This window comes from Berghia stephanieae, chromosome 10 (assembly GCF_034508935.2).
Source record: "Berghia stephanieae isolate SIO BIC M18660-M18661 chromosome 10, UCSD_Bste_1.3, whole genome shotgun sequence".
Classification (NCBI taxonomy): domain Eukaryota; kingdom Metazoa; phylum Mollusca; class Gastropoda; order Nudibranchia; family Aeolidiidae; genus Berghia; species Berghia stephanieae.
The window spans coordinates 17,356,220-17,369,669 of NC_088369.1; the positions used below are offsets into that span (position 1 = coordinate 17,356,220).

Below are 13,450 nucleotides of genomic sequence, written 5' to 3' on the forward strand. Positions count from 1 at the left end.
ATCCTATCCAATCCCTCCCAATCCAACCCAATCCTATCCAATCCAATCCAAATTAGTTTCATCTTCATGTGATGAATATTGGCACAACTTGCTGTGGTGGGGTGGCATTGACGTAATATCTATCTATTGGTTTCAAACCGGTCGCGTTTTCAATAGCTCAGCAAATCCTCTCCCAACTGAACAATGTAGTCCTTCACAGAACCCTAAAGCTCATGGAACCGGAGTTTGTCCAAATTTTGTTTTAAATCCCTGTTTCAATAGCGTAAATGAACAAGTTATTACTACCCTTTGGGCAAGACGCTAGTATATTATTGCAATGTATCTGCCGCAAGATCCAACCGACCCAGCTACCCCCAATTATTGCTGGGTGGACAAGGCGGTCAGAAAACAAAATTATATATCTTGAGATCAATCTGGATCGATCTCCGTCATTTTGTGTTTTAAGTTAGTGCTTTACCAACTGAGCTGTCAAGATTCCCAAACTTTCTACCAACAGAGCGATCTAAACCTCCACCCGTTACAGTGAATCACATAATCAGTCGGATGGTGAAAAGGTTTGAACTGAGATATTGTTAGAAGGTCAAATGAGTTCTTGTCATAAATGATTAAATCAACCCTTTTTGTACAACTTCGGGAAATACCAAAGCTTAATTTCACTTCTAAGTATTCTTTTACAGCTAGTGATGTTGAAAAAGTATGAAATTTGAGAAAAGTTGCTGGATACCTTTCCCATACATCTGACCATAACTTCATGAAAAATCATTCGATTTTCTTCAAATAAAAATTAAAATGCTCTGGAGAGCACGTTCTTTCAGAAAATGTAATCAAAAAATGTTCACCATCCGACTGATTATGTCATATAATTAACAGTAAACAAATATGTTTTGTTACCATAACGTTTCCAGGCCCAAAATTGCGTTTCTTTGTCCAGACTTCCCCTGTTGCCTCTTATGTGTGGATGAGACATCATTCTGCTATGCAAGTCTGTGGTGCCACACTTGTCCATTCCGATAATATAGAAATATGGAAGACACTTCAAGGTCGGAACAAAATCCTTGCCATATTCGTAGAAGCACGGGTTCTTCAACTCCTTCTCGAAGTCTGGAATTTTCTGTTTGAAAAAAAACAAAAAGAACGACAAAAAATGAGTTTCAAGTACTGGAATAAGATCGGCAATGATGGATTAAACAAAAAAACCCAAAAAACTAAAGGTTTTATTTAGCCCATTATCCACTAAATGTGGGGAGGTACTTACTGTGTCTTCTACACACCTATATCTGTTTTCACCATGCTTTCTATCTTTTTCTTGGAATGAGATTACTTGGCTTTTTCCAGGCACTGGCCGGAAACCCTGGCTGGGAGGGAAACAGTCAAATGTTTAGTTAGAGTTTTGGGAGATGATATTTTTTTCCTTGTAAATTGGCTCTCTGTTATGCACTGCATTATGTTTCTTTATATTATAGTATGATTTGTAAAACATTTGAGTGTGTTCCTCTTAGTGGGGACCTGTACTTGTGTCTGGATGAGACTTTTAGTATCTCGAACTAAGTACTTTGATAGTGTGCTTTTGAAATCTACACCTGTTTCTTATTTGAACTAATTCCCCTTTGTCTTCCCTTTTCTTGGATGCGTTATTGTAATTCTAGAACTTTTACAATCCCATTTTCTTCCTTTTTACTGGCGCTGATATGACCAAATGTGTTGCAAGCGCCGTAAAACCCTTAAAAACAAAAAAAAAAATCATTAAACTAAATGTGCTCAAAGCTCTGTACAAATGGTGCCTGACCAACAGCAACACGTAATAATATGTAGAACGAAACATGACGCCTGTTAGGCGATATTTCACATTTTCCGACAGAGACACCGCTGTTGATGGCCAGGTACTAATTTTACACATGATTACGGTGAGAGAATGGGGGTAAAGAGTCATTTCCAAGGAGGCTCGAACCCAGGACCTTCCGATCCGAAAGCGAGTGCTATATCACAAGACTACATAGCCGCACAAGACTACATAGCCGCACAAGACCCAATAGGGAATGAGATTAGCGGAAGAGTAGCGTCACTTGATTGGACGTCACCCATAGTCTGTGACGTCACCGGCGGAAAAGTTATTAGAGAGAGAACGTCATGTTGGTTGTACGCATGCGCAAAACCAAATTGACGTTCTCTCTGTAAGGTGACGTCCAATCAAGGGACGCTACTCTTCTGCTAATCTCATTCCCTATAGCCATCTGTAGCAAAACCAATGCATAAAGGCAAGCCACAGTCACTGAAACAATAATAAATAATAAAATAATAATAAATTCCCTTTATTCATCCCTAAGGGAATTGTTTTCTTTAGGATCCAAGACTGGAAAAAGCCAGGGGTCATCTGCACTGCAGCCCCCGCAAAATGAGCTAAGGCTAGTTTTTTTTTGTTTTTAAGGGTTTTACGGCGCTTGCAATCAGCGCCAGTAAAAAGGAAAAAGATGGGATAGTAAAAAGTTCTTGAATTACAAATAAAGCACCCAAGAGAAAGTAAGACATAGGGGAATTGGGAACAAATAGGGATCAGATGTAGATTCCAAGATCATACTATCAACGTACTTAGTTTGAAACCACCTATAAGTCTCATTCGGACACAAGCACAAAATCCAACAAAGAAGAATACACTCAAATGCTTACATTACACATTCAAAATAACAAATATAATAATATAGAGTCTAAATAACAGAGAGATGATTGACAAGGAAAAAATATCATCTCCCAAAACAATGACTATGCATTTGACTGTTTCCCTCCCAGCTAGAACTCCTGCCAGAGCTAGAACAAAACCATGTAATCTCATTCCAAGACAAAGACAGAAAGCATGTTGGAAAACAGATATAAGGGGATAGAAGACAGTATGTACCTCCCTGCCCGCTATGGGAGGTCAGGAACCCCACCCAGGAGCTAAGGCTAGGTTACTTGTTCAAGGCCACACAGCGCTACGGGTAGTCGAACTCGGGTACCTGGGTGGGCTTCCTGACCTCCCATAGTGGACAGGGAGGTACTTGCGGTGTCTTCTATACCACTACTTATGTTTTCCAATGGCTTTCTGTCTTTGTCTTGGAATGAGATTACTTAGTTTTGTCCTGACTCTGACCGGGGACCTTGGCTGGGAGGAAAACAGTCGAATGTAGTGATAGTTTTGAGAGATGATATTTTTGTCCTTGTAAATCATCTCCATGTTATGTATTATTATATTTGTTATTTTGAATTTATAATGTAAGCATTTGAGTGTATTCCTCTTAGTAGGGGCCTGTGTTCGTATCTGGATGAGACTTTTAGGTGATCTCAAACTAAGTACTTTGATGGTATGCTTTTGGAATCTACACAAATTCCTTATTTGTACAATTCCCCTTCGTCTTATCTTTTCTTGTGTGCTTTAATTGTAATTCTAGAACTTTTTACTATTCCATTTTCTTCCTTTTTACTGGCGCTGATATGACCTAAATGTGTTGCAAGCGGTAAAACCCTTAACAACAAAACACGGTACGAAGACCATACCTCTGAACCAAAACCGAGCAGGAAAAATACACAGGCCAAACAGAAATATATATATATATATATAGAATACAAATTGTCACTCACATTTTTTGTGGCCGAGACGATTCGTTTCTGTGTCTCTTTACACGTCCTCAGTCGGCGTAATCCTTAGTAATGGACATTACTAAGAATTACGCCAACTGAGGACGTGTAAAGAGACACAGAAACGAATCGTCTCGGCCACAAAAAATGTGAGTGACAATTTGTATTCTATATTAGCTCTAACCATCATTATCGAGCACTTTCGTACCTACGAGTACCCACCAACACTCATATATATATATATGTATATATATATATATATATATATATATATATATATATATATATATATATATATATATATCCTTTCTTTAAAAAACATAGCATTGTGGAGAACATTGTGCTTATTTGAGTCAATAAAAAAATTGATACGGTGCACAACTCTAATGAAAGATTTGAAAATTAGAAATGTATTTTTTACAGATAGATAAACATATAACTTGATTTACTTTTATAATTCAAAGTCAGTTTGAATGTTCGTTGAGTCACACAGATATCATAAAATACGTACCGACGAGACTAAACAGTCCCAAAATCAACCAATTTCGTCACTGTAAAAAGTTGTCAGTTTGCGTCATCTATTTATGACATCAAGTATTATTATTACTTCCGTTGTGTTGTTGATTTAGCAGTGATCAGTTTTGTTCTAATTGCGTGTATGTTTGTTTGTGTGTATGTGTGTATGTTTGTGTGTGTGTGTGTGTGTTGTGTGTGGTGTATACATGTGTGTGTGTTGGCATTTTTCAGCAAATCGTGGCTTTCATAGTGATATTATTCACTTGATCACATGAACGTATTTCAGTCGCCATTTTGATTCTTTTTTTACTATTAGGGTTAGCTCGAGAGGTTAGTCATAAGTGTTATTAAAGGTGCTAGGGTGTTTGTTTTTCCATAAGTTAAGTAAAGGGGAGACATTCCGAAAGCTCCTACATCCCCAGTATTCTTTAAATTTGTATTTTCACCGTTGGTATTTTGTCAGGCATTTTAAAAACTCTAGAACAAACCTTGATAGATTTGTGAAACTTTAAAATTTCCTAATTTGACCATTGTTTTGATTTTCGGCCGCCATTGTGATTTGTTAAGTATTGAAAGGTAGTGCAAAGAAGTCCGAGAGTTGTTTTTTTATTATTAGGGTTAGCTCGAGAGGTTAGTCATAAGTGTTATTAAAGGTGCTAGGGTGTTTGTTTTTCCATAAGTTAAGTAAATGGGAGACATTCCGAAAGCTCCTACATTCCCAGTATTCTTTAAATTTGTATTTTCACCGTTGATATTTTGTCAGGCATTTATTTATTCAGTTTGTCATATAGAAGTATTTTAAAAACTCTAGAACAAACCTTGATAGATTTGTGAAACTTTAAAATTTCCTAATTTGACCATTGTTTTGATTTTTGGCCGCCATTGTGATTTTTAAGTATTGAAAGGTAGTGCAAAGCAGTCCGAGAGTTGTTTTTTTCTATTAGGGTTAGCTCGAGAGGATATCATAAGTGTTATTAAAGGTGCTGGGGTGTTTGTTTTTCCATAAGTTAAGTAAACGGGAGACATTCTGAAAGCTCCTACATCCCCAGTATTCTTTGTATTTTCACCTTTGATGTCACGGGTCAGAGGCTATAGTGGCTTAAACTTCATGTTGGGCCACACAGAAAAATCAACCGAAGATATACCAAATTACACAGACAACGTTGTTTACCAATCTGCCCTCATTAAATGTTGGTGAGTACAGTATCGAATGAAAATAGTTCTTTCCCCGCGAAATTGCGGGCTTTTTACTAGTATATATATATAATATAAATGGGATCACTCACTTATATGTGGCCAAAACAACTGTTTCTGTGGCTTTCATCCATGTCGTCAGTTGGCACCCGCCAACGCCAAACACAACATCGACTTGGAAGCAAAACAGATTGAAAAAATATGCCAACTGACGACATGGATGAAAGCCACAGAAATAGATGTTTTGGCCACATATAAGTGAGTGATCCCATCTATATTGTATATTAGCTCTAACCATCATTATCAAGCACTTTCGTACCTACGAGTACCCACCAACACTTTATATATATATATATATATATATATATATATATATATATATATATATATAAGAAAAGAGAGAGAGAGAGAGAGAGAGAGAGAGAGAGAGACTCCTAAACTGACCTGACAGAAAATGTCCTCCACTCTCCTATACAACACAGCCTTAGGGTCAACACATCTGTGACTTGGCGACACAACTTCACTGGCTTGACTGGCTTGACTGGCTGAAAACAGTAGAAGCAATATTCACTAAACGTGCTCAAAGCGCTTTAGAAGGGGTCCCTGGCCAACAGCAACACTTAACATCTAGGACGGGACATGACACACTTTTTTTTTTACGATAACTACTATGTTACTAGTGTGCATCTTGTATGAGTTTGTCTATGTCAATATTGTATTGTTATAAATGTGTAACCAAATGACAAATTGCCACTTTTTTGGGGACAATAAAGATATATTATTAATATGACGCCTGTTAGGCGATATTATAATTTGTCTCGGACAGAGACAACGCTGTTAACGGCCGGGTACTTATTTTACACCTGAGTACGGTGAGGGAATGTGAGTAAAGAGTCTTTTCAAAGGACTCAACGATGCGCCGAGCGAGGCTCGAACCCAGGACCTTCCGATCCGAAAGCGAGTGTCATACCACAAGACCACAGAGCCGCACAAGGGGAAATATACCTTGAGATTTTATATAGGGCATAATTCATCCAGGGGGGCCCCGATAGCTCAGTTGGTAGCGCACTCGCTTCACACGCAAAGGCAATGAGATCGATCCCGGGCGCAGTCGAGATTTATTTCTTGTGACCCCTCTATCCATCCAGCAGTGAATGGGTAGCTGGGTTTGTTAGATTTGGCGGATTAGTACTTTGCTATAGACCAGCGTCCTATCCAAAGGATAGCGAGCAATTGATATTGTCCGTTTCATGCTATAGAAACCGGGATAAACTCCAACTCCATGGGCCCAAGGACTCTGAAGGGTTACTTACATACTGACAAGTCGTCGGGGTCAGTCTCCGGTGTGGGTTAGCGTGGCCTTCGTAAAGTTATGGCTTGATACTGACCAAAAAATGACGTCAAAATGCCGCAAAAGAAAACAAATCGTGATTGTATTCAATAGTTCAACCAATGAAATAACTTGTTTCCATGAGCTCTACTAACGACAACTCATTAAGAGGTGTAAAAACCAAATAATGACGTCAAACTGCCAGTCCTTTTGGATTTCAGTATCAGGCTATAACATAACGATGGCCACTGGGTTAGCCCTTAGATAACCAAGCCTCTCGGACAGTCGTCATAATGTGAATAATGGCAGTAATAGGGTTCAATAGTCTGATGATGTCACGTCCGCCCAGCAACCAGCAGCTTGGTTCTAAACAAAGAGAATCGGTACTTTTTATTCTTCATGCTGGCTAGAACCTTTTCACAGGTCATGTGATCAGAATGTATAAAAGTCAAAACATGATCAGCTATATAATGTTTTTCTCCTCTGGATACACTTTTATGCTCGTCGAAGTATTTCCTAAAAGCGTCCGCCATTGTTCCGATAGTTTAGAACCAGTTACTAAGTTACTATGCGTCATTACGAGGGACGTGACGTCACGACTGTTGAAGACAACTGGTAAACATAGCGACCTACACAGGTTTTACTATCGCTTTTATAAAATACCCACTGTTCTACTGCCTGACCAACATAGAAAACTATGTGAAACTTTAAACGTTTATAGATAGTATGCGCTTGGCTTAGAAGCTCATGATATTACCATCCGGAAGTATAACAGACCAACACACAAAACTGTGTGTAACTTTGAACGTTTATAGTCTGATTAATAGTCTTCAACAGTCATAACGTCACTTCCTTCCTAATGACGCATGGTAACTTAGTAACACTGGCTCTAAACTATCGGAACAATGGCAGACGCCGTATGAAATATTTCTCCGGCGAGCTTAAACGCGTAGCCAGAGGAAAAAACCCCATCAATTTGATCATGTTTTGACTTTTACACATTCTGATCACAAGGCATATGAAAAGGGAATGAAAAGTTCTAGCCAGCATGAAGAATAAAAAGTAATGATTTTCTTTGTTTAGAACCAAGATGGCCGCCGTTGCCGGGCGCGTGACATCAGACTACTGAATCCAATTGTAGCCATCGTAAAGTTATAGCCTGACACTGACCAAAAAATGACGTCAAAAGGCCAGTCTTTTGTTACAAAAGAAAACAAATCGTGAGTTGTATTCAATAGTTCAACCACTGAATTAACTTGTCTCCTTGAGCTCTACTAACGACAATTCACTAGACGCAACACAAATCTAAAAAATGACGTCAAACTGCCAGTACAAGAGGGTTCTAGAGTCAGGCTATAGATAGTTCGAAGATGACGTCACTCAGGCCTTTGTTGTTGCTTTTTTTGCCATCCGCGTTTTTGAGTAATGCTCACTGAACTGTATTAACCTGACTATAAATGTTCACGGATACACACATTTTTGTGTGTTGGTCCGTTATACTTCCGGATGGCAATGTTATGAGCTTCTTAGCCAAGTGCATACTATTTATATGTGATCCTCCGCCTCGAAACGGTATTAAGTCGGATTTTTCAATTTTGGGTTTTTGGTACCCAATCATAGCTTATATTATGCTTACAATTTTGATACCAAATTTATAAAATTCGGATTATTAATTGCCCAAATATGACCGTTTGAAGTAGGGAGAGTGTAAAAACCAAGTTATGAGAAAATTGACTTTGAAGTGAGGTACGTTTTCACGCACAGTCAAATCAATGTGCAAAATAACTCCTCAGATACGGGCATTGAAAATTTGACGAGAATAGTAAAATTTGCAGAGACGCCAATTTTTAATTTTACTCACATAAATTTCAGACACCACTCGGAGGAATTTCAATGCCGAAAGAGGAATTTCACAAAAACAAAAAGGGAATTGGGATGATATTTGGTATTGTGTTTACATATTGTATAGATCTAAATAGATAACTGATTACAAATATTTTCTGATAAATGAACACATTGCCAAATAAAACCCCAAAGTTTCCTGATTTCAAGTGAAGAAAAGCTCCAAAACATAATTATGGAAGTGAGGATGATGTTGTGGTGGTGGTTGTAGTAGTAGTAGTAGTAGTAGTAGTAGTAGTAGTAGTAGTAGTAGTAGTAGTAGTAGTGATGGTGATGATGTCATTATGGCTGTTATATTAGTAGTAGTGGTAGTGATGATGATGTGGTGGTGGTGGTGACTGTGGTTGTAGTAGTTGTGATGATGTTGTGTGAGTGATTGTAGTAGTAATGATGATGTAGTGGTAGTGGTTGTAGTAGTAATGACTGTCACAGTAAAGGTTGTTCACAATTATCTTATTAAATTTTATTTTATTAAGAACTGAATTCATCTCACTCCAGTTATATTTCGGTAGGCTTAGATAAACTTTACCTTCTAATGTTAGATCGTCTTTCCTTTTATAGCCTTCCCTCGAATTAATTTCTAATTAGTGAATACTTTTCGTTCTATATTCTGTCACGTAGCCACTTATTATAAAAGCTGATAGGTCTAACATTCTACACTCACTTCTCTCTACAATCTATGCCGGACGGCCAGTTGCTCCATTTCTCATATATATTTGAAGATTTTTATCTTTTGATACTTTGTGGATATTTTATCGCCACCATCAAGACGCCGGAGCTTTTACCTTTGACGGTGTAACCGTCAACATTTTAAGGATCAAACCTGAGCCCGCTGTCGAAGAAACATCTGAATAACCCCTTCTCAATTGCCTGGAAGTGGAACTTTACGAGCCTGAGCCCGTTATCGGATGAATATAGCACCCACGCCTGTCAACTGCCTGGAAACGTAACCTTACGTACCTGAAATTAAATCATCATAAGTTACGTAATATATTCACGTTTCTATTTGTAACTACCACAATCACTATTTATCTCTTTTAATTAAATTTCATCTTTCTTTTTATTTCATCTTAAACAAATCGTTAATTGTTTTTCATTTATAGTAACTAGTAAATTCTGGGGCCTCATTCTACATATCTTTATGCATAGTCGAGTAGTTCTTTACTCACTTGAGACTATGACAATGACGATGTGGTGGTGGTGGTGGTTGTAGTAGTAGTAGTGGTAGTGATGATGATGTGGTGGTGGTGGTTGTAGTAGTAGTGATAATGATGTGGTGGTGGTGGTTGAAGTAGTAGTGGCAGTGATTATGTGATGGTGGTGGTGATTGTTGTAGTAGTCGTGATGAAGATGCGGTGGTGGTGGTTGTAGTGTGTGTGTGTGTGTGTGTGTGTGTGTGTGTGTGTTTGAGAGAGAGAGAGAGAGCACAGTGTTCCAAATTGCTTCTCATGGATCTTTTAGTCTGAGTCACTGAACCGTGAAGTCAGTGATTTCACAGCAGGTAATCTTAATCCTGGGTGCATTCCATACTGATCCCTATCTCTCGTTTTTTTGTGTTAATTCAAACATTTTTTCACCCCGATAATTGAATATAACATTATATTTTTAGTTGAATATCATTTACCCTTCTTTCCTACACATCATTGTGAAATTCTCATCAAAATAAGTTTATTGGTTATGTTGTAACTTGGGTCATAAAAGTATGTACATAATGGAATTTTGAAAAGTGATTTCTCAAATATAATTAGTGATATCTCATTAACCAAACGATAGATTTCCTTCGTTGATAATTTATAAGTTTTTAAATTTTATTGTCTTTTTGGTGTGAAAGTTCGGTTAGTGCGTGAAGCGTAGTTTATTTTTTATGATTTTTTTGGTTTCACCTATCAGGTAAAAAGGGAACATACACTTGTGATACACTTAAAGATCTGAATTCACTATGTTGTTTATGTGCTAAAGGTGCACTAACAGTTAAAGAAAAGGCTAAAAACAGGAAAAACATTTTTTTTGTAAAGACTTCAAAAATGAAATCAAACTGTTCTTTGACATTGATATTGGAACGGCCTTAAAAATAAACATTCAGAAGTTATATGCTATAAATGTGAAAAGAAAATGAGAGACATGAAAACATATAAGAGTCTACTAGCAGTTGCAGAATCTTACAAGACCTGTGAATTGCTCACTGATGTGCCTCAAGAGAGAAAAGAATGGGAAACTAATATCCCAATCACAGAAGAAAAAATAGCCTTAGTTGTTCATAAAGAGAAACTGTCAGAACGATGTGGGCCAGTCTGCAGTTCTCTTGATGATATATTAAAAACAAACACAATCATATCTCAAGTATGTCATAGTCGTAGCTTCATAGGAAATCATTGCCATAGATATTACACACAAGACGTTTACAAAAAAATCACTGAAAATGTTGTTTCTAAAACATACATGTATACAAACAATAAATTAATCAGAGATAAAGCTGAAACTATAAACAAATGTTTTGATGAAATAAATGGAGCTTATTATGAAATACATTCACTAATTTCTCACACAAAACCAGTCACAGAGACAGTAATAGAAAGTGTTAATAGCAAGATAGAGAAATATATGACAATATACCGTAATTACTTTCCTCAAAATGTACTTCCAAAACACCACATATTGGAAACATTTGACATATTACGTGGTTAAACTTCCTCTAAAAATAGAGCTGTTATTTGTATATTTTGAGTTATATGTTGTTTTCTCAATCCCCTCCCCTTTTTTCTCTTTTCTCTCTATCCCTTTCTCCCTCCAACTATCCGTTCAATAGCTACATCCTCCACCACAAATCTTTTTGTTCTTTCTCACACCTAAACAGATCCATACACATACCAACACACACTAGCAACTCCCAATCTCTAACACAAACACACACACACACATACACAAATATAAACACACTCATGCATTGACACGCAAATTACTCAATACGCAAATTACTCAATACGCAAATTACTTAATATCTAATTTATAAATGGGTTTGGACGTATTAATGGACTCTACTAGTTTTCACAATGACTTTTAAAATAAAATGAATTCATTTTTTTGTAAACACAGATAAAGTGCTGGGTATCTGCTTTTTAAAGAAAGTGAATATATAATATTAAAGTATGTTTGATGGCATTCTAACTATATTCTGTAATCTGGAGTTGTAATACAAGAGAGATTGCATATTGAATCCTCAAGGATGTCGAATGTTAAATGGGGGGGGGGGGGGGGGGGGGTTCAAATATCAGACGGAATAGTGAAATAACCAAATTTCCGGCACATGTGAAATTTTGTGAGTAATTAGAAATAGTCTTTGACTTTTAATTAGTGAATTATTTTTTCACTTTGGTCGTTTAAATTTTTAGATAATTAAGAGTTTATTATACATGTTTGAGTGATTTATTTTTCAAAAATACTCTGAAAGTTAATGTTTAGTGTGAAAATTATATACGTCTTATTATTAATAAAATTATATCAGAATAAAGATCATCTTCTCCTTTTTCTAAGTAATCACTTTGTATTTATAAATAACATTTTTAAAATAGTTAAAAACAGGTTTAAAAACCATAACAAAGGTTGATAATTTCAATAGCCACAAAAGGCTCTGACTGAATAGCAGAAATCGGTGAAGCGTGACAGTATGCATTGCGAGAGCAGGGGTTAAGCGGGCTGAACCAGGGCCTTCTAAAAATAGTATCTCTTTTGGTCGCCTCGGGCTGAACTAAAAGATCGCTTTTGGAACACTGTGAGAGAGAGAGAGTGCTAAAAGTGCATCAAGTGTTAAGTAGAGCAACACGAACTTTTAAAACGAACGAGGCTAAAGTTTGATGTAAAAGTATTTGTTATTAGCTATTATTGGCAAGTGCAGGAAGGTGAACATAAAAATTAATCCAGTGATCGCAATTTATTGTTTGTGTATGCGTGCGTGAGTATGTGTGTGTGTGTGTGTGTTTGTGTTTGTGTGAATGTGGAGAGAGAGAGAGAGAGAGAGAGAGAGAGAGAGAGAGAGAGAGAGAGAGAGAGAGATATTTGAGCTAAATTTGTTTGAAGGGTTTTTACGGCGATTGCAACACTGGTTGCAGTAGTATTGGTGGTGGTAGGGGTGGGGTTGTGGTGGTTGTAATAGTAGTTGCAGGGATGGTGATGTGATGGTGGTGGTAGAGATGATGATGTAATGGCGGTTGTAGTTGTCGGGGGCATGGATGGTGATGTGATGGTTGTTGCAGTACTGGTGGTAGGGATGGTGATGTGGTGGTTGTTGCAGTAGTGGTGGTCGGGATGGTGATGTGATTGTAGTAGTAGTAGTGGTAGTGATGGTTGTAGTAGTAGTGATGATGATGTGGTGGTGATGGTGGTTGTAGTTGTAGTAGTAACAGTGGTGATGATGACGATGTGATGGTGGTTGTTGTAGGAGTGGTAGTGATGATGATGATGATGATGATGATGATGATGATGATGATGATGATGATGATGTGGTGGTGGTGGTGGCTTTAGTAGTAGTGGTAGTGATGATAGTGTTGTGGTGGTGGTTGTAGAAGTAGTGGTAGTGATGGTTGTGGTTGTAGTAGTGGTGATAGTGCTGATGATGTGGTGGTGACGGTCGCTGCTGTAGTGGTAATGATGATGTGGTGGTGGTGGTTATAGTTGTAGTGGTAATGAAGATGATGTTGTGGTGGTGGTTGTGTTAGTATTGACTTGACGGGAAGGGGGGCGGGGGGGGGGGGGGGGGGGGGGAGTAATCTTGGAACAATTAAACATCACCGGAATTCGACGGAAGTTGCCCGTAATCCGGAATTTTTTACACTACTGTTTTTCCGGTGAAACCGGAGTTTTCGCATCACTGAATCTGGCATGAGCTTAAAATACAGTTGATAA

General features: G+C 37.6%; 1 protein-coding gene across 2 annotated transcripts in view; it reads right to left on the minus strand.

Annotated features, from left to right (window-relative positions):
* Window positions 1-13,450, minus strand: part of LOC144980742 (carbohydrate sulfotransferase 15-like) — a 130,565-nt gene that overhangs the window by 27,300 nt on the left and 89,815 nt on the right. For both annotated transcript variants that reach the window (XM_078928482.1, XM_078928481.1), the window contains exons 3-4: window positions 5,764-5,864; window positions 892-1,111 (exon numbers count right to left, since the gene is read on the minus strand). In XM_078928482.1, coding sequence (XP_078784608.1) covers window positions 892-1,111; window positions 5,764-5,864 — 321 coding nt within the window. The remainder of the gene's footprint in view (window positions 1-891; window positions 1,112-5,763; window positions 5,865-13,450) is intronic.